Source organism: Oncorhynchus keta, chromosome 27 (assembly GCF_023373465.1).
Source record: "Oncorhynchus keta strain PuntledgeMale-10-30-2019 chromosome 27, Oket_V2, whole genome shotgun sequence".
NCBI classification, from domain to species: domain Eukaryota; kingdom Metazoa; phylum Chordata; class Actinopteri; order Salmoniformes; family Salmonidae; genus Oncorhynchus; species Oncorhynchus keta.
The window spans coordinates 26,800,346-26,818,961 of NC_068447.1; the positions used below are offsets into that span (position 1 = coordinate 26,800,346).

The 18,616-nt window shown below is 42.3% G+C and overlaps 1 protein-coding gene across 2 annotated transcripts; it reads left to right on the plus strand.

Moving 5' to 3' along the window:
- Nucleotides 1-111: 111 nt before the first annotated feature.
- LOC118359695 (lethal(3)malignant brain tumor-like protein 1) lies at nucleotides 112-17,874 on the plus strand. Of its 2 annotated transcripts, none has more exons than XM_052482052.1 (22): nucleotides 112-258; nucleotides 1,164-1,314; nucleotides 1,528-1,709; nucleotides 2,581-2,704; nucleotides 7,453-7,618; nucleotides 7,877-8,012; nucleotides 8,213-8,249; nucleotides 8,348-8,439; nucleotides 8,587-8,691; nucleotides 8,923-9,056; nucleotides 9,263-9,356; nucleotides 9,465-9,616; nucleotides 9,740-9,816; nucleotides 9,935-10,020; nucleotides 10,199-10,309; nucleotides 15,075-15,216; nucleotides 15,326-15,425; nucleotides 15,557-15,757; nucleotides 15,862-15,911; nucleotides 16,114-16,271; nucleotides 16,747-16,809; nucleotides 16,986-17,874. In XM_052482052.1, the coding sequence occupies exons 2-22, from the start codon at nucleotides 1,185-1,187 to the stop codon at nucleotides 17,118-17,120; spliced, it is 2,475 nt and encodes an 824-aa protein (XP_052338012.1). In that variant the 5' UTR covers nucleotides 112-258; nucleotides 1,164-1,184; the 3' UTR covers nucleotides 17,121-17,874. The 2 variants fall into 2 exon arrangements, with proteins under 2 accessions (XP_052338012.1, XP_052338013.1); XM_052482053.1 differs by lacking the exon at nucleotides 112-258 and adding an exon at nucleotides 263-364.
- Nucleotides 17,875-18,616: the final 742 nt, after the last annotated feature.

Consider the following 18,616-nt stretch of genomic DNA (forward strand, 5'->3'; position numbering starts at 1 on the left):
TCTCCCATGATAACACACGCTTTGTTGCGTTTTGACGTTTGGGCCAAAAACAGAGTCATTGAATATTATGATTGACAGTGAAATTGTTGAGTGTAATATAATTGTTTCCTTGACGCGCGGCGGGGAGAGGTTATGGTTGAAATTATAAATCATTTGGGAGGTTATTTAACTCATGGATTTGGAGCGATGCAAGTCCGCTGTAGGATGAGTTGCGCATGCGTGATTTTTAAGATTCTGACCCGCAAGAAGAAACCGCTGGTAAGCTAAATTTAGTCCCAAATTGATCAGCTAATATGCATGTATATTGCTTTGACGTGCCTGCAATAAGCGCTACAGAATCCTGAAACTATAACGCTTGCAGATGGTAAGAGAATTTGTAATTTTCTTGCGGTTGACATCCAGCATGCATGAACATAATTAGTCATAAAGATATTTGGTATCGCAAATCATTTAAGAATTCAATATATTCTGTCATTCGATAGCCTATTACATCAGGTTTCCAGAGAACTAACGGTCCGCAGCATACTAGGGATTTTATTTTATTTTTCTCGCCTGAATGTCATGAAACGATATCATTCATTCGAAATCTTGCCAGGATTTTTTTATTAAAAAAAAAACATTTTCACAAATTGTTTTTTTCTTCTTCTCAAATAGCTTCAAGGGTTTCTGATCCTCCGCCATTTTACTGCTGAATTGCTGTGTTTTTGTTAAATTAATTAATAATATAATTATTTTGCTTTGTGGCGCTACTTTCCCTTGTTATTCGAAGAGGAGCGTTGTCAAATAAAGCAGTTGACATTACAGAAAGGTCATAATAGCTCAATGAAATTGTTTATTTTAAAATAAATCATTCCTTGAATGTACTTTATCACCGATGCTGTCAAGTGAGTCTAAAATTAAATTTTTAAGGTTCCCTCACAACAATGCAGAGAAAAACAGCATTATTATTGATAAAAGGAGAAGAATAGTCCTATGTATTTAGCTGTTTAGTGGTAATAGAGAACAAGACTGGATGCAGGGGATGCATAATATGGGGAATACATCTGAATCCTGTAACCTTTCTGGCATTCAGGACCCATATTCCAATGTCACTTATGCTGTCATTCTAATCCTAATAAATATGTGAAATTGTGATGGTTAAACTGACATGATCTTTTTTTCAGAGGCAATAAGTGAAGTCTGCCATGAGTGCCAAAGTGGAGCTGGATGTTTCAGCCAAAGAAGCAGATCCCAATCCTTCCAGTGATGCCCTCTCCTCCAATGACAGCCTGTCAAAGAAGACACACCCACAGACCACAGCACTCATCCTGCCAGGTGAGATAAGGCCACCATGACTCCAGGATCTATTACACTCAATAGTGTTCCATAATGTATTGCACCCTGAACTTTCTCCAGCTCAGAGATATGCTGCACAATGTCCTAAGTTTTGACAAAACAGAGGGGGGTACATACTACCCTCCTACTAGTTTCACACAGCTACATATCACATTCGCTCAGAACTTAGAAGACTGGCCCCTCTCTCCCCAGCCCCTGTTCCCAGTACACAGAAGGTGGAGGTCTCTCCGGGTGCTGCTGAGGCAGATAATGGAGCCACTGCTGGAGAGGTGGAAACCCCCACTCTAGCCCCCCAGGTTGGGGGAGCCTGTAGCATCGTCCATGTACTGGAGTGGAAAGAAGGGATGGCCATCTTACCCAGCAACAACCTTAAGGTGAATGACATCTGATGGCCGTTGTATGTTATTATAAGCATAGGGTTCTCTAGTATTAAGCATTGTTGGAGTAAAGAGGCCAGCCAGCCTGGTCTCATAGAATAGATATAACATAGTTTAAGTAAATCCGGAACACTCAAATTAGAATGATATGTTCGGTATGGTTACATAAGACAAGACAGAAGGTTACTGAGGGAAAAAACGTAAGTAGGGTGGGTTGGTTGGTTGGTTTGGCGCATAAAGCGAATGTTAAGCAACCCAAGGGTTGCTTGTTCAAAACTCATCACGGACAACTTTAGCTAATTAGTAACTACTTGCTACTTTGCAACTTCTTAGCATGTTAGCTAACCTTTTGTCCTTAATCCCTAGCCAAACTAATGTTAGCCACCTAGCTAACGTTAGCCACAACAAATTGGAATTCATAACATCATACGTTTTGCAAATGTGTAACATATTGTATGAATTGCAATTTGTAACATATTCTACAAATTCAAATTCATAACATTTTATACAAATTGTAATTCGTAATATATCATACGGCAGGTAGCCTTGTGGTTAGAGCGTTGAGCTAGTAACCGAAAGGTTGCTAGATCAAATCCCCAAGTTGACAAGGTAAAAATCTGTCGTTCTGCCCCTGAACAAGGCAGTTAACACACTGTTCCTAGGCCGTCATTGTAAACAATAATTTGTTCTTACCTGACTTGCCTAGTTAAATAAAGGTAAAATAAAAAATAAATATGAAATGGACATCCACAAATGAATGCATACAAAACGTACGTAACATGTCATAAGAATTTGGAGTGTCCTGGATTTACCCCTGAGTCCAGGTTGTGTATGCACATGGTTGAAATACAGTATGTGTATTTTTCAGTTCTGTGTGAGTGACTGTGGAACACTGGAGATGATCAGCCAAGAAAAAATCAGCAGTGCTGAACCAGCAGTAATGGTGTCTGGGAAAATACCTGACTCCAAAAACAGGCCAACTAACAAAACAGGTAGGATACTGGAAATTAGGAATTTCTGTGTGTTTTCTGCAGCTGAATAGTCCCTTAACTAAATCCGAATGGAAATGATCTAGCTAGTGAACTAGGAAGTTCACAACTCATATTTAATTCCAGAAATATCCTCAAAAACAATTTGATATACTGTATGCAATCCTTTCCTAATCCCAACCTGATATAATGCCTCCGACTATGTGATCACTCTCTCCGTAGCCGATGTGAACAGGTTGACATTCACAAGGCGGCAGGGCCAGATGGATTACCGGACAGCTACTCAGAGCATGCGCTGACCAACTGTCAAGTGTCTTCACTGACATTTTCAACCTATCATGTTTCAAGCAGACCATAGTCCATGTGCCCAAGAACGCCATGGTAACCTGCTGTTGTGTCTTTACTATCATTAACGTAAGACTTTTGTTTTTTTTATCAAAGATTCTCTGTAATTAGCATTTCGTGATTAACTAATCAGGCAAATGTAATTAACTAGGAAGTCGGGGCACCAAGGAAAATATTAAGATTACAAAGTTATAATTTTCCTAATAGAACTTTTCAGATATTTTAATATCTGATCAATTAGTCTTCTTAATTAATTAAATATTTAGTTTACCTCACGTTAGTCTCATTCCAAACTTCGTAAATGGTTGGAAATCTGCACGAACCCAGTCTTCACTATGAGTCATCCATTACATCAATCGTCTTAAATCATTTATTTACTAACTACGTAATTCACAGAAATGCATAAACAAACAGTACCTAGTTGCAAGGAAATGATAACGGAGTTTCCCTAGTGGGATAAACCGGCATCGCGGCTTGGTGTACAAAAGGGAAGTGGGGGTCGACTGAGATAAGACAACACACAGTTAATAATTATAACAATTTAAATGCTAATCCTTTGCACATGAACGCTCACTCATTCGGGAACAATTGCAATCAATATATATATTTACACTCAGTGCGTCGTCGGGATCTCTGTTGAAAAGTTTGTTTCTGTTGGAGAGTTTGTCCGCCCTCTCTGTCGTGGTTAGAATGGATAGTTCAGAGTGACATTCATTCATGTCATTATAGAATAGCTGTTTCGGTGGTTGTCTTCGCCTTCAATGATACCGAATTCCTAGCTGCAGACTAGTAATTCATATCAAAGACATGTTCTTATTCTGTCGGTATCGATAGTCTTAGAGTTTAACCACGTGGGATGGTTAAAAGATTCAGCAGTCTTGTCTCAAACCCTGGCCCTCTCGTTATCGAGGTAAGCTGGTCTGCAACCTTTGTCCTCTCGTAATTGAGAGCAACATGGTCTGTTGAGAAATTCTCAAGGTGGGTTTTTTATTTGGGAGAGAAGAAAAAGGCTTTCTCATGACGCCAGGTCCTAACTGTGCTCATGAGCGGTCCTCTGATTTAGTTAAACTCAAAAGGGAATTGGAGTTTCCTTCATTAAACAGTCCAAAATCACATTACACAATTTTACAAACAGTATCATTCTCACTCATTCATCTTACACAACAATTAGATGTAAACCTCATGTCTGAGGCTATTATAAAAACAGCGTTATGGTAATGTGGCCATATTGTCTCCCATGAGTTTCCAAAATTGTACCAAAAGGACCAATTCGTAGCTAGCAGTATACCTTCTCCGAAACATAAATGTTGTTCGGACCTCAAGTTCTGTGAGGTGGAAGAAATTCCTTTGTTCTCTTCTATGAAAACTTGACTCTCTCTCTATACTGTGGCCATGAGGAGATAATCTCCTCCAGGAATTTACGACCTCTCTCTGACCACAGCAGCCTGGGTGTAGGAGACAGGGAGAGTGGGATGGGGCTTGCTGTACCCAAAAAGGGCAATGTCATGACACTGCCTAAATGACTACCAACCCATAGCACTCACGTCTGTAGCCATTAAGTACTTTGAAAGGCTGGTCATGGCCCCCATTAACACAATCATCCCAGAAACCCTATATCCACCCCAATTCACATACTGCCTCAACAGATCCACGGATGACGCAATCTCCAATGTACTCCACACTGCCCTTTCCCACCTGGACAAAAGGAACACCTACGTGAGGATGCTATTCATTGACTACAGCTCAGTGTTCAACACCATAGTGCCCTCAAAACTATTACTAATCTAAGGACCCTGGGACTAAACACCTCCCTCTGCAACTGGATCCTGGACTTCCTGACGGGCCTCCCCTAGGTGATAAGGGTAGGCAACAATGCATCTGCCACCCTGACCCTCGACACGGGGCCCCTTGGGTGCGTGCTTAGTCCCCTCCTGTACTCCCTGTTCACCCACGACTCCATTCACATCGACAGGGCTGTAGTGGAGTGGGTCGAGAGCTTCAAGTTCCTTGTCGTCCACATCACTAACAAACTATCATGGTCCAAACACATCAAGTCAGTCTTGAAGATGGCACGACAACACCTATTCCCCCTCAGGAAACTAAAGAGATTTGGCATGGGTCCTCAGATCCTCAAAAATGTATACAGCTGCACCATCGAGAGATTTCTGACTGGTTGCATCACCACTTGATATGGCAACTGCTCGGCAACCGACCGCAAGGCGCTACAGAGGGTAGTGGTTACGGCTCAGTACATCACTGGGGCCAAGCTTCCTGCCATCCAGGACCTCTATACCAAGCAGTGTCAGAGGAAGGCCCTACAAATTGTCAGACTCCAGCCACTCTAGTCATAGACTGTTCTCTCTGCTACCGCACAGGAAGCGGTTCCGGAGCAGCAAGTCTAGGTCCAAAAGGCTCCTTAACAGATTCTACCCCCAAGCCATTAGACTGCTAAAGAGTCAATTGGGTCCCTGGACTATTTGTATTGACCCCCTTTTTTCTGCTGCTGCTATTTGCTGTTTATTATCTATGCATAGTCGCTTTACCTCTAACTACATATACATATTACCTCAAATAACCTGTGCCACCGCACATTCACTCTGTACCGATACCCCATGTATATAGTGCATTCGGAAAGTATTCAGACACCTTGACTTTTACCACATTTTGTTATGTAACAGCCTTATTCTAAAATCTTTTTTTCTCTCCCCCTCCTCAATCTACACACAATACCCCATAATGACAAAACAAAAAATATTTGTTTTTTGTTTTTTTGCAAATGCATAAAAAAACAAAAACAGAAATCACTTATTTACATAAGTATTCAGACACTTTGCTATGAGACTCGAAGTTGAGCTCAGGTGCATCTTGTTTCCATTGATCATCCTTGAGATGTTTCTACAACTTGATTGGAGTCCACCTGTGGTAAATTCAATTGATTGGACTTGATATGGAAAGGTGCACACCTTTCTATATAAAATACCACAGCTGACAGTGGATGTCAGAGCAAAAACCAAGCCATGAGGTCGTAGGAATTGTCCGTAGAGCTCTAAGACAGGATTGTGTTGAGGCACAGATCTGAGAAAGGGTACCAACAATGTCTGCAGCATTGAAGGTCCCCAAGACACTGTGGCCTCCATCATTCTAAAATGGAAGAAGTTTGGAACCACCAAGATTCTTCCTAGAGCTGGCCGCCTGGCTAAACTGAGCAATCGGTGGAGAAGGGCCTTGGTCATAGAGGTGACCAAGAACCCAATGGGGAGCATTGGCAGAGCTCCAAAGTTCCTCTGTGGAGATGGGAAAACCTTCCAGAAGGACAACCACCTTTGCAGCACTCCACCAATCAGGCCTTTATGGTAGAGTGGCCCGACGGAAGCCACACCTCAGTAAAAGGCACATGACAGCCTGCTTGGAGTTTGCCAAAAGGCACCTAAAGGACTCTCAGACCATGTGAAACAAAATTCTCTGGTCTGATGAAACCAAGCTTGAAATCTATGGCCTGAATGCCAAGTGTCACATCTGGAGGAAACCTGGCACCATCCCTACGGTGAAGCATGGTGGTGGCAGCATCATGCTGTGGGGATGTTTTTCAGCGGCAGGGACTAAGAGACTAGTCAGGATCTCGGCAAAGATAAATGGAGCAAAGTACAGACAGATCCTTGATGAAAACCCGCTCCAGAATGCTCAGGACCTCAGACTGGGACGACAGGACAACCACCCTAAGCACACAGCCAAGATAATGCAGGAGTTGCTTTGGGACAAGTCTCTGAATGTGCTTGAGTGGCCGAGCCAGAGCCCAGACTTGAGCACGATCAAACGTCTCTGGAGAGACCTGAAAATAGCTGTGCAGCGACACTCCCCATCCAACCTGACAGAGCTTGAGAGGATCTGCAGAGAATAATGGGAGAAACTTCCCAAATACAGGTGTGCCAAGCTTGTAGTGTCATACCCGAGAAGACTTGAGGCTGTAGTCACTGCCAAAGTACTGAGTAAAGGATCTGAATTCTTATATAATTGTGATATTTCAGTTTATTTTTAATACATTTGCAAAAATGTCTAAAAACCTGATTTTGCTTTATCATTATGAGGTATTGTGTGTAGATTGAGGGGGGGAAACTTTTTCATCCATTTTAAAAAAGGTTGTAACAGAATGTGGAAAAAGTCCAGGTCTGAATTCTTCCCCAATGTACTGTATATCCTCGTTATTACTTATATATTTTTTTTCTTTCTTTAGTTTAGTTTATTTTGTATATTTTTTTTAGCAAATATTGTTTTACTTTAAAGCAAATTCAGCATTGTTGGTTAAGGGCTTGTAAGTAAGCATTTCAAGTTATGCTTACTTACAAGCGCCGAATACCTGTTGTATTCGGAGCATGTGACAAATAAAATTTGATTTGATTCCATTGTAGATATGGTGTCTCCTCTCAGCTCTGTGGGTGGTGTGGCTGTGGAACAAGAGAGGCCCATCAAGATTGAGCCTAAGACCCAGGGAGGGCCAGGACAACAGGAGAGCTGTGATCCTATGGCACAGAGAACCTACCCAGAGCAGCTACGCAGGGAGCCTATGACTGACAAGTAAGTACTGAAGACTGAAGCCTTTCCACGCTTTAGAAAGTTAATTTTTATGAAAACATCCTTTTACCATAGAAAGTGCAATTCATGCTAAATTAAAATCAAGGAACCTTAAGGAACCATAAGCATACTGTGGATGCTCAGACACAAAACAAACTACAGGAAGATATTAACCACCATGCAGAAGATGTAACGTAGGTCATAGGTAGCCTAAGGCAAAGCTTTGTAGTGGACTCAACTATTCTCTGAAATGTTCTTTAGGAGGGGGGGAGGCACAGATAAGATTCCCGGGGGCAGGGTAGCATCTCTGGACCCTGAGCTGCTGAAACCCATGAAGAAGAGGAAGAGGAAGGACTACCTGAGTCCGTCAGAGGAAGAATCTGAGCTGGATGGAATGGTGGGAAAGGCTTGAGTGTCACTTCATCCCACATAAAGCGTGCACAATTTAGTAGTATATTTTGTTGTTGTAATAAGTAAATGATCTCACATGTACGTGATGTTATGCATCAATAAAAAATGTTGTTCTGTACGACCATTCATAGTGTAGGCACTATGTCTTTGTTGTCGTAAATCTGCGTGTTGTATTTGTGGTTCTAGGATTACTTGAAAACAGAAAGCAGACACAACAAAGCAGGTAAGAATCAGCTAAATTGTATATAATTTTTTTTTTCATATTTCTGTTGTGTCAGAACTCCCATAAGCTTTAAGTTGTGTTTTCTGTCTGTACAACAGGTGCTGTTGAAGTCCATATGGATCTGTGGACATGGGGACAGTATCTGGAGGAGACCAAAGCAGTGGCAGCTCCGGCCAAACTCTTTCAAGAGGTGGGTTTTATTGTCTTTGGGTACATACTAAATGAGAGAACAACAGTTGATATTCTTTGCAAATGAAAGTGGGTGTAAGTGGGCTTGTGGGCGTGCATTCATGTGTGTATAACTGTGCTTTTCTTACTATGCCCCCTGTATTTTCAGTCTCAGAGAGTCCCTCAGTGCAAAAGCAGCTTCCGCCAGGGCATGAAGTTAGAGGGCATCGACCCGCAGCACCCCTCCATGTACTTTGTTCTGACTGTGGCTGAGGTACTGTGTGCATCGCTGCTCAACCTACAGTCGCATGCTCTTTGAGGTTTGCTTCTACCTCTCTCCCTGTCCTGACTGCTTTGCTGCATACACACTACATACCCTGGAACACTTTGATGAATCACAGAGAGAGATATAAGGGAAGAGAGGAATCCACATAACTGGGGAAGGACACGGAGAGAGACTTGGGGAGACATGGTTTGACTCCTGTCTGTCTTCTCCTGTCTGTAGGTTTGTGGCTACAGGCTGCGTCTCCATTTTGACGGATACTCAGACTGTCATGACTTCTGGGTAAATGCCAACTGCCCCGACATCCACCCGGCGGGATGGTGTGAGAGCACTGGACACAAACTCTACACCCCCAAAGATAAGAGTACACTGGGCTTTGGTTTGGGGTTGGGCTGCACTTTGGACACTGAATTAGTTTTATGTTCACATTTTGAATGTGGCGTAGATCATTCGCCCAAGCACCTAAAGTATGTCATTCATAAGGTAACTAATGAGAATGTCCTCATTAGAGTAGTGGTCCAGGAAAATCTCCACATTATATGTTTGTGTCTGTTTGTGCCACAGGCTGCAAAGAGGAGGAGTTCTCCTGGGCCAGCTACCTGAAAATGAGTAAAGCACAAGTTGCCCCTAAAGAGGTGTTTGCCAGCCCTGGAAGAGTAAGTATAAGCATGACTCTTATCCTCAATCAGTGGTATGCATCTGCCTGAAGTAAGTAACTGTAAGTGACTAATGTGGTGTGTTTGTGTTGGTGGTCCCCTGGTCAGACGGATACGGAGTGTGGTTTTGAGGTGGGCATGAAGCTGGAGGCGGTCGACCGCATGAACCCCTCTCTCATTTGCGTGGCGACCGTGACTGACGTGGTGGACGACCGCTTCCTGGTTCACTTTGATAACTGGGACGACACGTATGACTACTGGTGAGGACATTTTTCATGTATTTTTCATGGATTCTCTAAATTATGAACTGTGCTGTTTTACTAGCCATGATGCCATGATTTAAATTCTAATCTAATTGGTTGATGTTGCATTACGCCATCCAGGTGTGATGCCAGCAGTCCATACATCCATCCTATTGGCTGGTGCCAAGAGAGGAGCCTCCCCCTCACGCCACCTCAAGGTGACTGACAAAGTTCTAAGATATGACTATAGGTCTAATAAGTGAACTATAGGGAATGCAGTGGAATTTCACACACACCTATGAGCTAGATCCCCATGTGCCCCATCTGTCCTGTCAGATTACCCAGACCCAGGCAGGTTCTCCTGGCCAAGGTACCTCGACGAGACTGGCTCTACCGCCGTGTCTGCTGAGGCTTTTAAAGTGGTGAGTACTAACATGGGTGAATACATTTTATTTGACTTGAATCCTTTTTGGTGGGGTAAAGTGTAGTTGTGAACATAATTACTGTTACGAGTTAATGAGTTGAAATTAGATTAACTATAGGGACTGATTTGAGGTTAAGTGGCGCTGTGTGATGATGATGTGACCCTCCCCTCTGCAGCGTCCTGCCCATTGCTTCCAGGCTCAGATGAAGCTGGAGGTGGTGGACAAAAGGAGCCCCGGCCTGATACGGGTGGCCACAGTGGAGGAGGTCGACACCCACCGCATTAAGGTCAACCAGTAGTGTGTGTGTGTTGGGGATGCACGGGTCAGCTGTTTGATCACCCACCCGCAATTGCAAATTACCCTTCCGCAACCGTCCGACTATACACTGAGTGTACAAAACATTAAGCTGCTATTTCCATGACATAAACTGACCAGGTGAATCCAGGTGAAGGATACAGTGCATTCGGAAAGTATTCAGACCCCTTGACTTTTTACATACTTTGTTACGTTACAGCCTGATACAATTTAATTTAGAAAAATGTTTTTCCTTCATCGATCTACACACAATACGCCATAATGACAATGCAAAACTTTTTTGCAAATGTATAAAAAATATCACATTTTCATAGGTATTCAGACCCTTTCCTCAGTACTTTGTTGAAGCACCTTTGGCAGCGTTTACAGCCTTGAGTCTTCTTAGGTATGATGCTAGAAGCTTGGCACACCTGTATTTGGGAAGTTTATCCCATTCTTCTCTGTAGATCCTCTCAAGCTCTGTCAGGTTGGACGGAGAGGGTCACTGCACAGTTATTTTCAGGTCTCTCCAGAGATGTTTGATCGGATTCAAGTCCGGATTCTGGCTGGGCAACTCAAGGACATTGAGACTTGTCCCGAAGCCATTCCTGCGTTGTCTTGGCTGTGTGCTTAGGATCGTTGTCCTGTTGGAAAGTGAACCTTAGCCCCAGTCTGAGGTCCTGAGTGCTTTGGAGCAGGTTTTCATCAATTGTTCTGTACTTTGCTTCGTTCATCTTTACCTCGGTCCTGACTAGTCTCCCAGTCCCTAGCTCCAAACAAAATCCCCACAGCATGATGCTGACACTACTATGCTTCACCGTAGGGATGGTGCCAGGTTTCTTCCAGACGTGACGCTTGGCATTCAGGTCATAGAGTTCAAGCTTGGTTTCATCAGACCAGAGAATCTTGTTTCTCATGGTCAGAGTCCTTTAAGTGCCTTTTAGCAAACTCCAAGTGGGCTGTCACGTGCCTTTTACTGAGGAGTGGCTTCCGTCTGGCCACTCTACCATAAATGCCTGATTGGTGAAGTGCTCCAGAGATGGTTGTCCTTCTGGAAGGTTCTCCCATCGCCACAGAGGAATTCTGTAGCTCTGTCAAGGCGACCATCGGGTTCTTGGTCACATCCCTGACCAAGGCCCTTCTACCCCGATTGCTCAGCTTTGGCCGGGTGGCCAGCTCTAGGAAATTACTTGGTGGTTCCAAACTTCTTCTATTCAAGAATAATGGCGGCACTGTGTTCTTGAGGACCTTCAATGCTGCAGACATTTTTTGGTACCCTTACCCAGATATGTGCCTTGACACAATCCTGTCTCTGAGTTCTACCGACAATTCCTTGGCTTGGTTTTCGCTCTGACATGCACTGTAAACCGTGGGACCTTCTATAGAAAGGTGTGTGCCTTTCCATATCAAGTCAAATCAATTGAATTTACCACAGGGAGACTCCAATCAAGTTGTAGAAACATCTCAAGGATGATCAATGGAAACAGGATGCACCTGAGCGCAATTTGGAGTCTCATAGCAAAGGGTCTGAATACTTATGTAAATAATCAATAAGATTCAATCAAATCTATTTTCAAAGCCCTTTTTACATCAGCCGATGTCACAAAGTGCTGTACAGAAAGCTAGCCTAAAACACCAAACAGCAAGCAAAGCAGATGTAGAAGCACGGTGCCTAGGAAAAAACTCCCTAGAAAGGCCGGAACCTAGGAAGACACCTAGAGAGGAAGCAGGCTCTGAGGGTTGGACAGTCCTCTTCTGGCTGTGCCGGGTGGCAGGTAGCCTAGTGGTTAGAGTGTTGGACTAGTAAAGGAAAGGTTGCAAGATTGAATCCCCGAGCTGACAAGGTAAAAATCTGTCGTTCTGTCCCTGAACAAGGCAGTTAACCCACTGTTCCTAGGCCGTCATTGAAAATAAGAATTTGTTCTTAATTAACTGACTTGCCTAGTTAAATAAAGATAAAATATATCTCTTATGAATTCAGTTTTTTTATATACATTTGCAAAACTTTCTAAAAACCTGTTTTAGCTTTGTCGTAATGGGGTATTTTGTGCAGATTGATGAGAACACTTTTTAATTAAATACATTTTAGAATAAGGCTGTAACGTATCAGAATCTGGAAAAAGTCAAGGGGTCTGAATACTTTCGGAATGCACTGTATGATCCCATATTGATGTCACTTGTTAAATCCACTTCAATCAGTGTAGATGAAGGGGAGGAGACGGGTTAAATAAGGATTTTTAAGCCTTGAGACAATTGAGACATGGATTGTGTATGTTCAGAGGGTGAATGGGCAAGACAAAACTATTTAAGTGCCTTTGAATGGTTTATGGTAGTAGGTCCCTGGTGCACCGGTTTGTGTGAAGAACTGCAATTCTGCTGGATTTTTTACGCTCAACAGTTTCCCGTGTGTATCAAGAATGCTCTACCATCCAAAGGACATCCAGCCAACTTGACACAACTGTGGGAAGTATTGGAGTAAACATGGGCCAGCATCCCTGTGGAATGTTTTCGTCACCTTGTTGGGTCCATGTACCGACGAATTGAGGCAGTTCTGAGGGGAGGAACTCAATATTAGGAAGGTGTTCCTCATTTTTGGTATACTCAGTGTATGTGATAAAGTGAAAATCTGAGGCCTGCACTCGACCCTAACCCATACAGTTGAAGTCAGAGGTTTATATACACTTTTTTAACCACTCCACACATTTCTTGTTAACAAACTATAGTTTTGGAATATCGGTTAGGACATCTACTTTGTGCATGAAGTAATTTTTTCCAACAATTGTTTACAGACAGATTATTTCACTTATAATTCACTGTATCATAATTCCAGTGGGTCGGAAGTTTACATACACTAAGTTGTCTGTACCTTTAAACAGCTTGGAAAATTCCAGAATATGATGTCATGGCTTTAGAAGCTTCTGATAGGCTAATTGACATCATTTGAGTCAATTGGAGGTGTACCTGTGGATGTATTTCAAGGCCTACCTTCAAACTCAGTTCCTCTTTGCTTGACATCATGGGAAAATCAAAAGAAATCATCCAAGACCTCAGAAAATAAATTGTAGACCTCCACAAGTCTGGTTCATCCTTGGCAGCAATTTCCAAACGCCTGAAGGTACCACGTTCATCTGTACAAACAAGTATAAACACCATGGGACCACGCAGTAGTCATACCGCTCAGGAAGGAGATGTGTTCTGTCTCCTAGAGATGAACGTCCTTTGGTGCGAAAAAAGTGCAAATTAATCCCAGAACAACAGCAAAGGACCCTGTGAAGATTCTGGAGGAAACAACTACAAAAGTATCTATATCCACAGTAAAACGAGTCCTATATCGACATAACCTGAAAGGCCGCTGAGCAAGGAAGAAGCCACTGCTCCAAAACCGCGATTAAAAAAGCCAGACTATGGTTTGCAACTGCACATGGTGATAAAGATCGTACTTTTTGGAGAAATGTCCTCTGGTCTGGTGAAACAATTTTTTTACTGTTAAGCCATAATGATCAACGTTATGTTTGGAGGAAAAGGGGAGGCTTGCAAGCCGAAGAACACCATCCTAACCGTGAATCACGGGAGGTGGCAGCATCATGTTGTGGGGGTGCTTGGCTTCAGGAGGGACTGGTGCACTTCTCAAAATAGATGTCATCATGAGGTAGGAAATTATGTGGATATATTGAAGCAACATCTCAAGACATCAGTCAGGAAGTTAAAGCTTGGTCGCAAATGGGTCTTCCAAATGGACAATGACCCCTAGCATACTTCCAGAGTTGTGGCAAAATGGCTTAAGGACAACAATGTCAAGGTATTGGAGTGGCCATCACAAAGCCCTGACCTCAATCCTATAGAAAATTTGTGGGCAGAACTGAAAAAGCTTGTGCGAGCAAGGAGGCCTACAAACCTGACTCGGTTACACCAGCTCTGTCAGGAGGAATGGGCTGAAATTCACCCAACTTATTGTGAGAAGGCTACCTGAAACGTTTGACCCAAGTTAAACAATTTAACGGCAATGCTACCCAATACTAATTGAGTGGATGTAAACTTCTGATCCACTGGGAATGTGATGAAAGAAATAAAAGCTGAAATAAATCTTTCTCTCTACTATTATTCTGACATTTCACATTATTCAAATAAAGTGGTGATCCTAACTGACCTAAGACAGGGAATGTTTACTAGGTTTAAATGTATTTGGCTAAACTTCCGACTTCATCGGTATATAGAAAATGCGCAGTACAGTTCCCTTTTTTTCTATTGAACATTTATTGAACAATGACGTTTCTCTTTAACATTTCTTAATTTATTTATTGAATATTTAGGTATATGGAACAGTATCCTAATGTTTTTCTTAAACAAAAAATGTCAAACAATTTCCTAAATTGACGCCTTGCTCATGGTTTTTATGGCCAAGTTCCCAAAAGCATTTGGGGATGTATTTGGAGCTCGTTAATCCCTAAAGCATAGACTTATGCACTAATGCCAGATTTTAAAAAAGAATGAAAGAAAAACCTCACTAGCCTATAGATATGAATGATACATTTCTGGATTTGTTTTTATACAGTCTTTGTTTTGTTCCCAGCCCTTCATCCACACAATGTTTCATGACCCTAAACCCGTCCGCCCGTGGTTACAACGCGGGGACTACAGGTTATGAATCAATCCGCGCATCCCTGCTGTGCGTGCGTGTGTGTCTTGTGGTTGTATGTGCCAGTGCCACTACTACACTCCTGTAACTATGTCGTATTATACCATATTATACCATACAGATCCATTTTGATGGCTGGAGTCATATGTATGATGAGTGGATGGACTCGGACCACCCTGACACCCACCCGGTCGGCTGGTGTGAGAGTACGGGTCACCCGCTAAAAATCCCACCCCCTGAGTCCAACAAAACCCAACAGCTTGGTAACAGATACCATACTTCTCTGACTCTACTTCACCTTTATATGAGTGCTTACATGTTCGGTTTGATGACGTTGAGCTCTGTGTTCGTTTGTGTGTGTGTTTTAATAAGACCCCAGGGAACCTGCAACCACAGGCCAGTCCAGTTTCTCCTCCATGCCTTGCAAAGTAATCAACCACTCCAGATCCACAAAGTACAGCTTCCATCACAGGTCAGTAGGCGCCAGAAATAGGTCTTTGAAATGCCTATGAAGCAGTCAATGTGAGTAGATGTGTTCCATACCAACCTTATGATTATGTTATCATGGTGTTATAATGAAGTCAAACCTACTTTTTGAAACAGGAAGTGTCCAACGCCTGGATGTGATGGCTCGGGTCATGTGACTGGGCGGTTCACAGCGCATCACTGTCTGTCAGGCTGCCCATTGGCTGAGCGAAACCAGGGCAGACTCAAAACCGACCTATCAGATACAGAGGGGAGCGGAGCCAAGCGGAACATCTTAATCTTTGGCCAAAGGACCAAAAAGTCCCGGTACCATGGCAGGTAAGCCTCATGTTAACAGTGGCTAAGGCTGTAGTGGTATTTTGCTGTAACCTCTGCGACTGTAGCCTCCCTTCTCACCAGTTTCTCTCTTTCTCACTTGTCAGGATTGGTCGTCCCCCCAAGTATAGAAAAAGCCAGCACAGAGGTTACCAGAGTGAGTATCACAGTTTTATGCTCTGCACACAGTACACATGTGTACTGTATCCATTTATGTCTATGGCCACACTCTGATTATATATAGCCTCAGTATGAGTTTACTGCATCCTATATACAGGATTCTGTGTGTATGTGTTACATGGGTTAATATGTGTGATTTTGTGTGTGCTGACGTATGTGTGTGCTTTCCTGTGTTGCAGCGATGGCCACAGAGGGTATGTGCCCGTCTCTGTTCATGTCTGCCCTGTCGGCCCACCCGGACCGAACCCTGTCTCTGTGCTGGGAGCAACACTGCAAACTGCTGCCAGGCGTCCAGGGCATCCATGCTACACAGGTGGCAGCATGGACCGTGGAGGAGGTGAGAGCTGTAAAACTCACCCAGAGGTTAAAGTTCTCCGTCACTGCAACGGATTCCCAGTTTGAGGGGAGATTATGATTTTGGGTTAAGAATAAATAAAAACACTCCAGGCCACACCTGAACATCTAAAACTAGACAAAACATATGTAGACAGGATAATGAACCTATAATGAACCTTTTCAAATAAAATGGATGCACTCACTAGTTACTGTAAGTCACTCTGGATAACAGTGTCTGCTAAATGACTAAAATATAAATGTAAATAACTGCCCCTTTTCTGGCCCGCAAATGGATTTTGACAAACACATCGGTTGTAAAAAATCTGTGCTGCCCTCCGTAGAATTTTGAAATCCTGATGCGGCCCTCAAGCTGAGATCGTCTTGCTTTAACCCCTGTACTTACCCCTATTTATCTTTGGCTTCAACAAACGGGTGAATCAGAGTACATTGATAACTCTTTGTGTTCTGTGTAACAGGTCTTTGGATTTGTCCAGAAACTGACTGGTTGTGAAGAACAAGCCTGTGTCTTCAAAGAGGAAGTGAGTACAATGTTAATTGATAATTAAGTATGAAGTAATGAAACAAACAAGAGCCCATTTAGAACAGCTAAGTTAAGTCATTTAAGTTACGTTCTGTTGTCCTTTATTGTTGTTTTGTTTGCATAATAAACTTTTTTATATTCCTGTGATTGAGTTTCTTGTATATTTCTTCTCAGATGATTGACGGGGAGGCCTTCCTATTACTGACACAAACTGACATCGTCAAAATCATGAACATCAAACTTGGTCCCGCCCTCAAGATCTCCAACGCCATTTTAATGTTCAAGAGTATTGACGAAGGCCTCAAGTGATCCTGTCCCCACTCGGCCAGAGACTCCGTGACTAATCATCATGTGCCAAAATCATCCAGAACCCTACCCCTGTTATGTGTTTGGTGTTCAGTACCCATCAGAGAGAGAACAGGAGAGGGGGCTGAGAGATGAAAGTGGGGTGAGAGTGGAAAAGAGATGGGGACAGAACTGAGAAAGAGAAAGAAAAAAAACTGGGAAAAAGTGTAAGCAAATGTTTTTATAAGGTTGCTTCACTGCTCGTGCAATAAAATGAGTCAAATCTTAACTGAAAGTGTAAGAAGCGTCAAAAGATAAACTTTTGTAATTTATGCAAAATATATGGAATTATTTATGTGGGATGATGTTTTACTGCAATTTTTTTGTCACAGATTTGAAATCCGGCGGGATTTTATGCTGCTGTTTCTTTACTTGGTCACTAGATACAGCATATGGACAGTTTCTAAGACCAGAAAAGGTTTAAAGTTTCTCAAGTATTGATCTTACGTGAGATAAATTCAAAATATGAACTTTGTTTCGAACATTTGAAAAGGTTTACATTTTCTCTCAGAAATATCAAGATATCTGGGGGATTTATTGTTTTGAATCATTTTTATATTTTATGTAGGTTTATGCACTGTATTTAAATAAAATCATACAAGGGCTCCAGGATTCCTATAGCTATATTTCTCTCTGGTGGGCGAAACTGTATCACCATATTCTTGGATCAAAATCGTTCATTCCATATGTACAAATAAATGTCCAATTCAATCTCTTACTTGTCTTGACTTCAGTTGATTGGTGATGATGAAGTAAGTTCAATTCAAAATACTTGATCTTTATTAAATTGTGTATGTCTGTGCAGAGGGTAGTGCATACGGCAAGCGCTACTTTTTTGACTCATCACATAAACTGCTGCTACTGTTAATTATCAATCCTGTTTCATAGTCATATTATTCCTAGTTATATGTACATACAGTGCCTTCAGAAATATCCATACCCCTTGAATTGTTCAATATTTCGCTGTGTTACATCCTGAATTAAAAATGGATTAAATAGATTTTAAACATGAAATACAGAAATATGTCATTTACATAAGTATTCACACCCCTGAGTCAATACTCTGTCAAATTGGTTGTTGATCATTGCTAAACAACCATTATAAGTCTTGCCATAGATTTTCAAGCAGATTTAAGACAAAACTATCTCGGCCACTCAGGAACATTCACTGCTTTCTTGGTAAGCAACTCCAGTGTATATTTAGCCTTGTGTTTATTGTCCTGCTGAAAAGTGACTTCATCTCCCAGTGTCTGGTGGAAAACGGACTGAACAAGCTTTTCCTCTAGGATTTTGCCTGTGCTTAGCTTCACTCTGTTTTTTTAAATCCTGAAATATTCCCCAGTCCTTAATGATTACAAGCATACCCATAACATGATGCAGCCACCGCCATGCTTGAAAATATGGAGAGTGGTACTCAGTAATGTGTTGTGTTGGATTTGCCCCAAACACAACACTTTGTA

Excerpts from the sequence above, each read along its gene's own strand:
- LOC118359695 (XM_052482052.1), top strand. The coding sequence starts at position 1,185 with ATGAGTGCCAAAGTGGAGCTGGATGTTTCAGCCAAAGAAGCAGATCCC. Across the intron at positions 9,357-9,464 it reads TGTTTGCCAGCCCTGGAAGA|ACGGATACGGAGTGTGGTTT; the intron begins GTAAGTATAAGC and ends TCCCCTGGTCAG. Across the intron at positions 15,758-15,861 it reads AAGTCCCGGTACCATGGCAG|GATTGGTCGTCCCCCCAAGT; the intron begins GTAAGCCTCATG and ends CTCACTTGTCAG.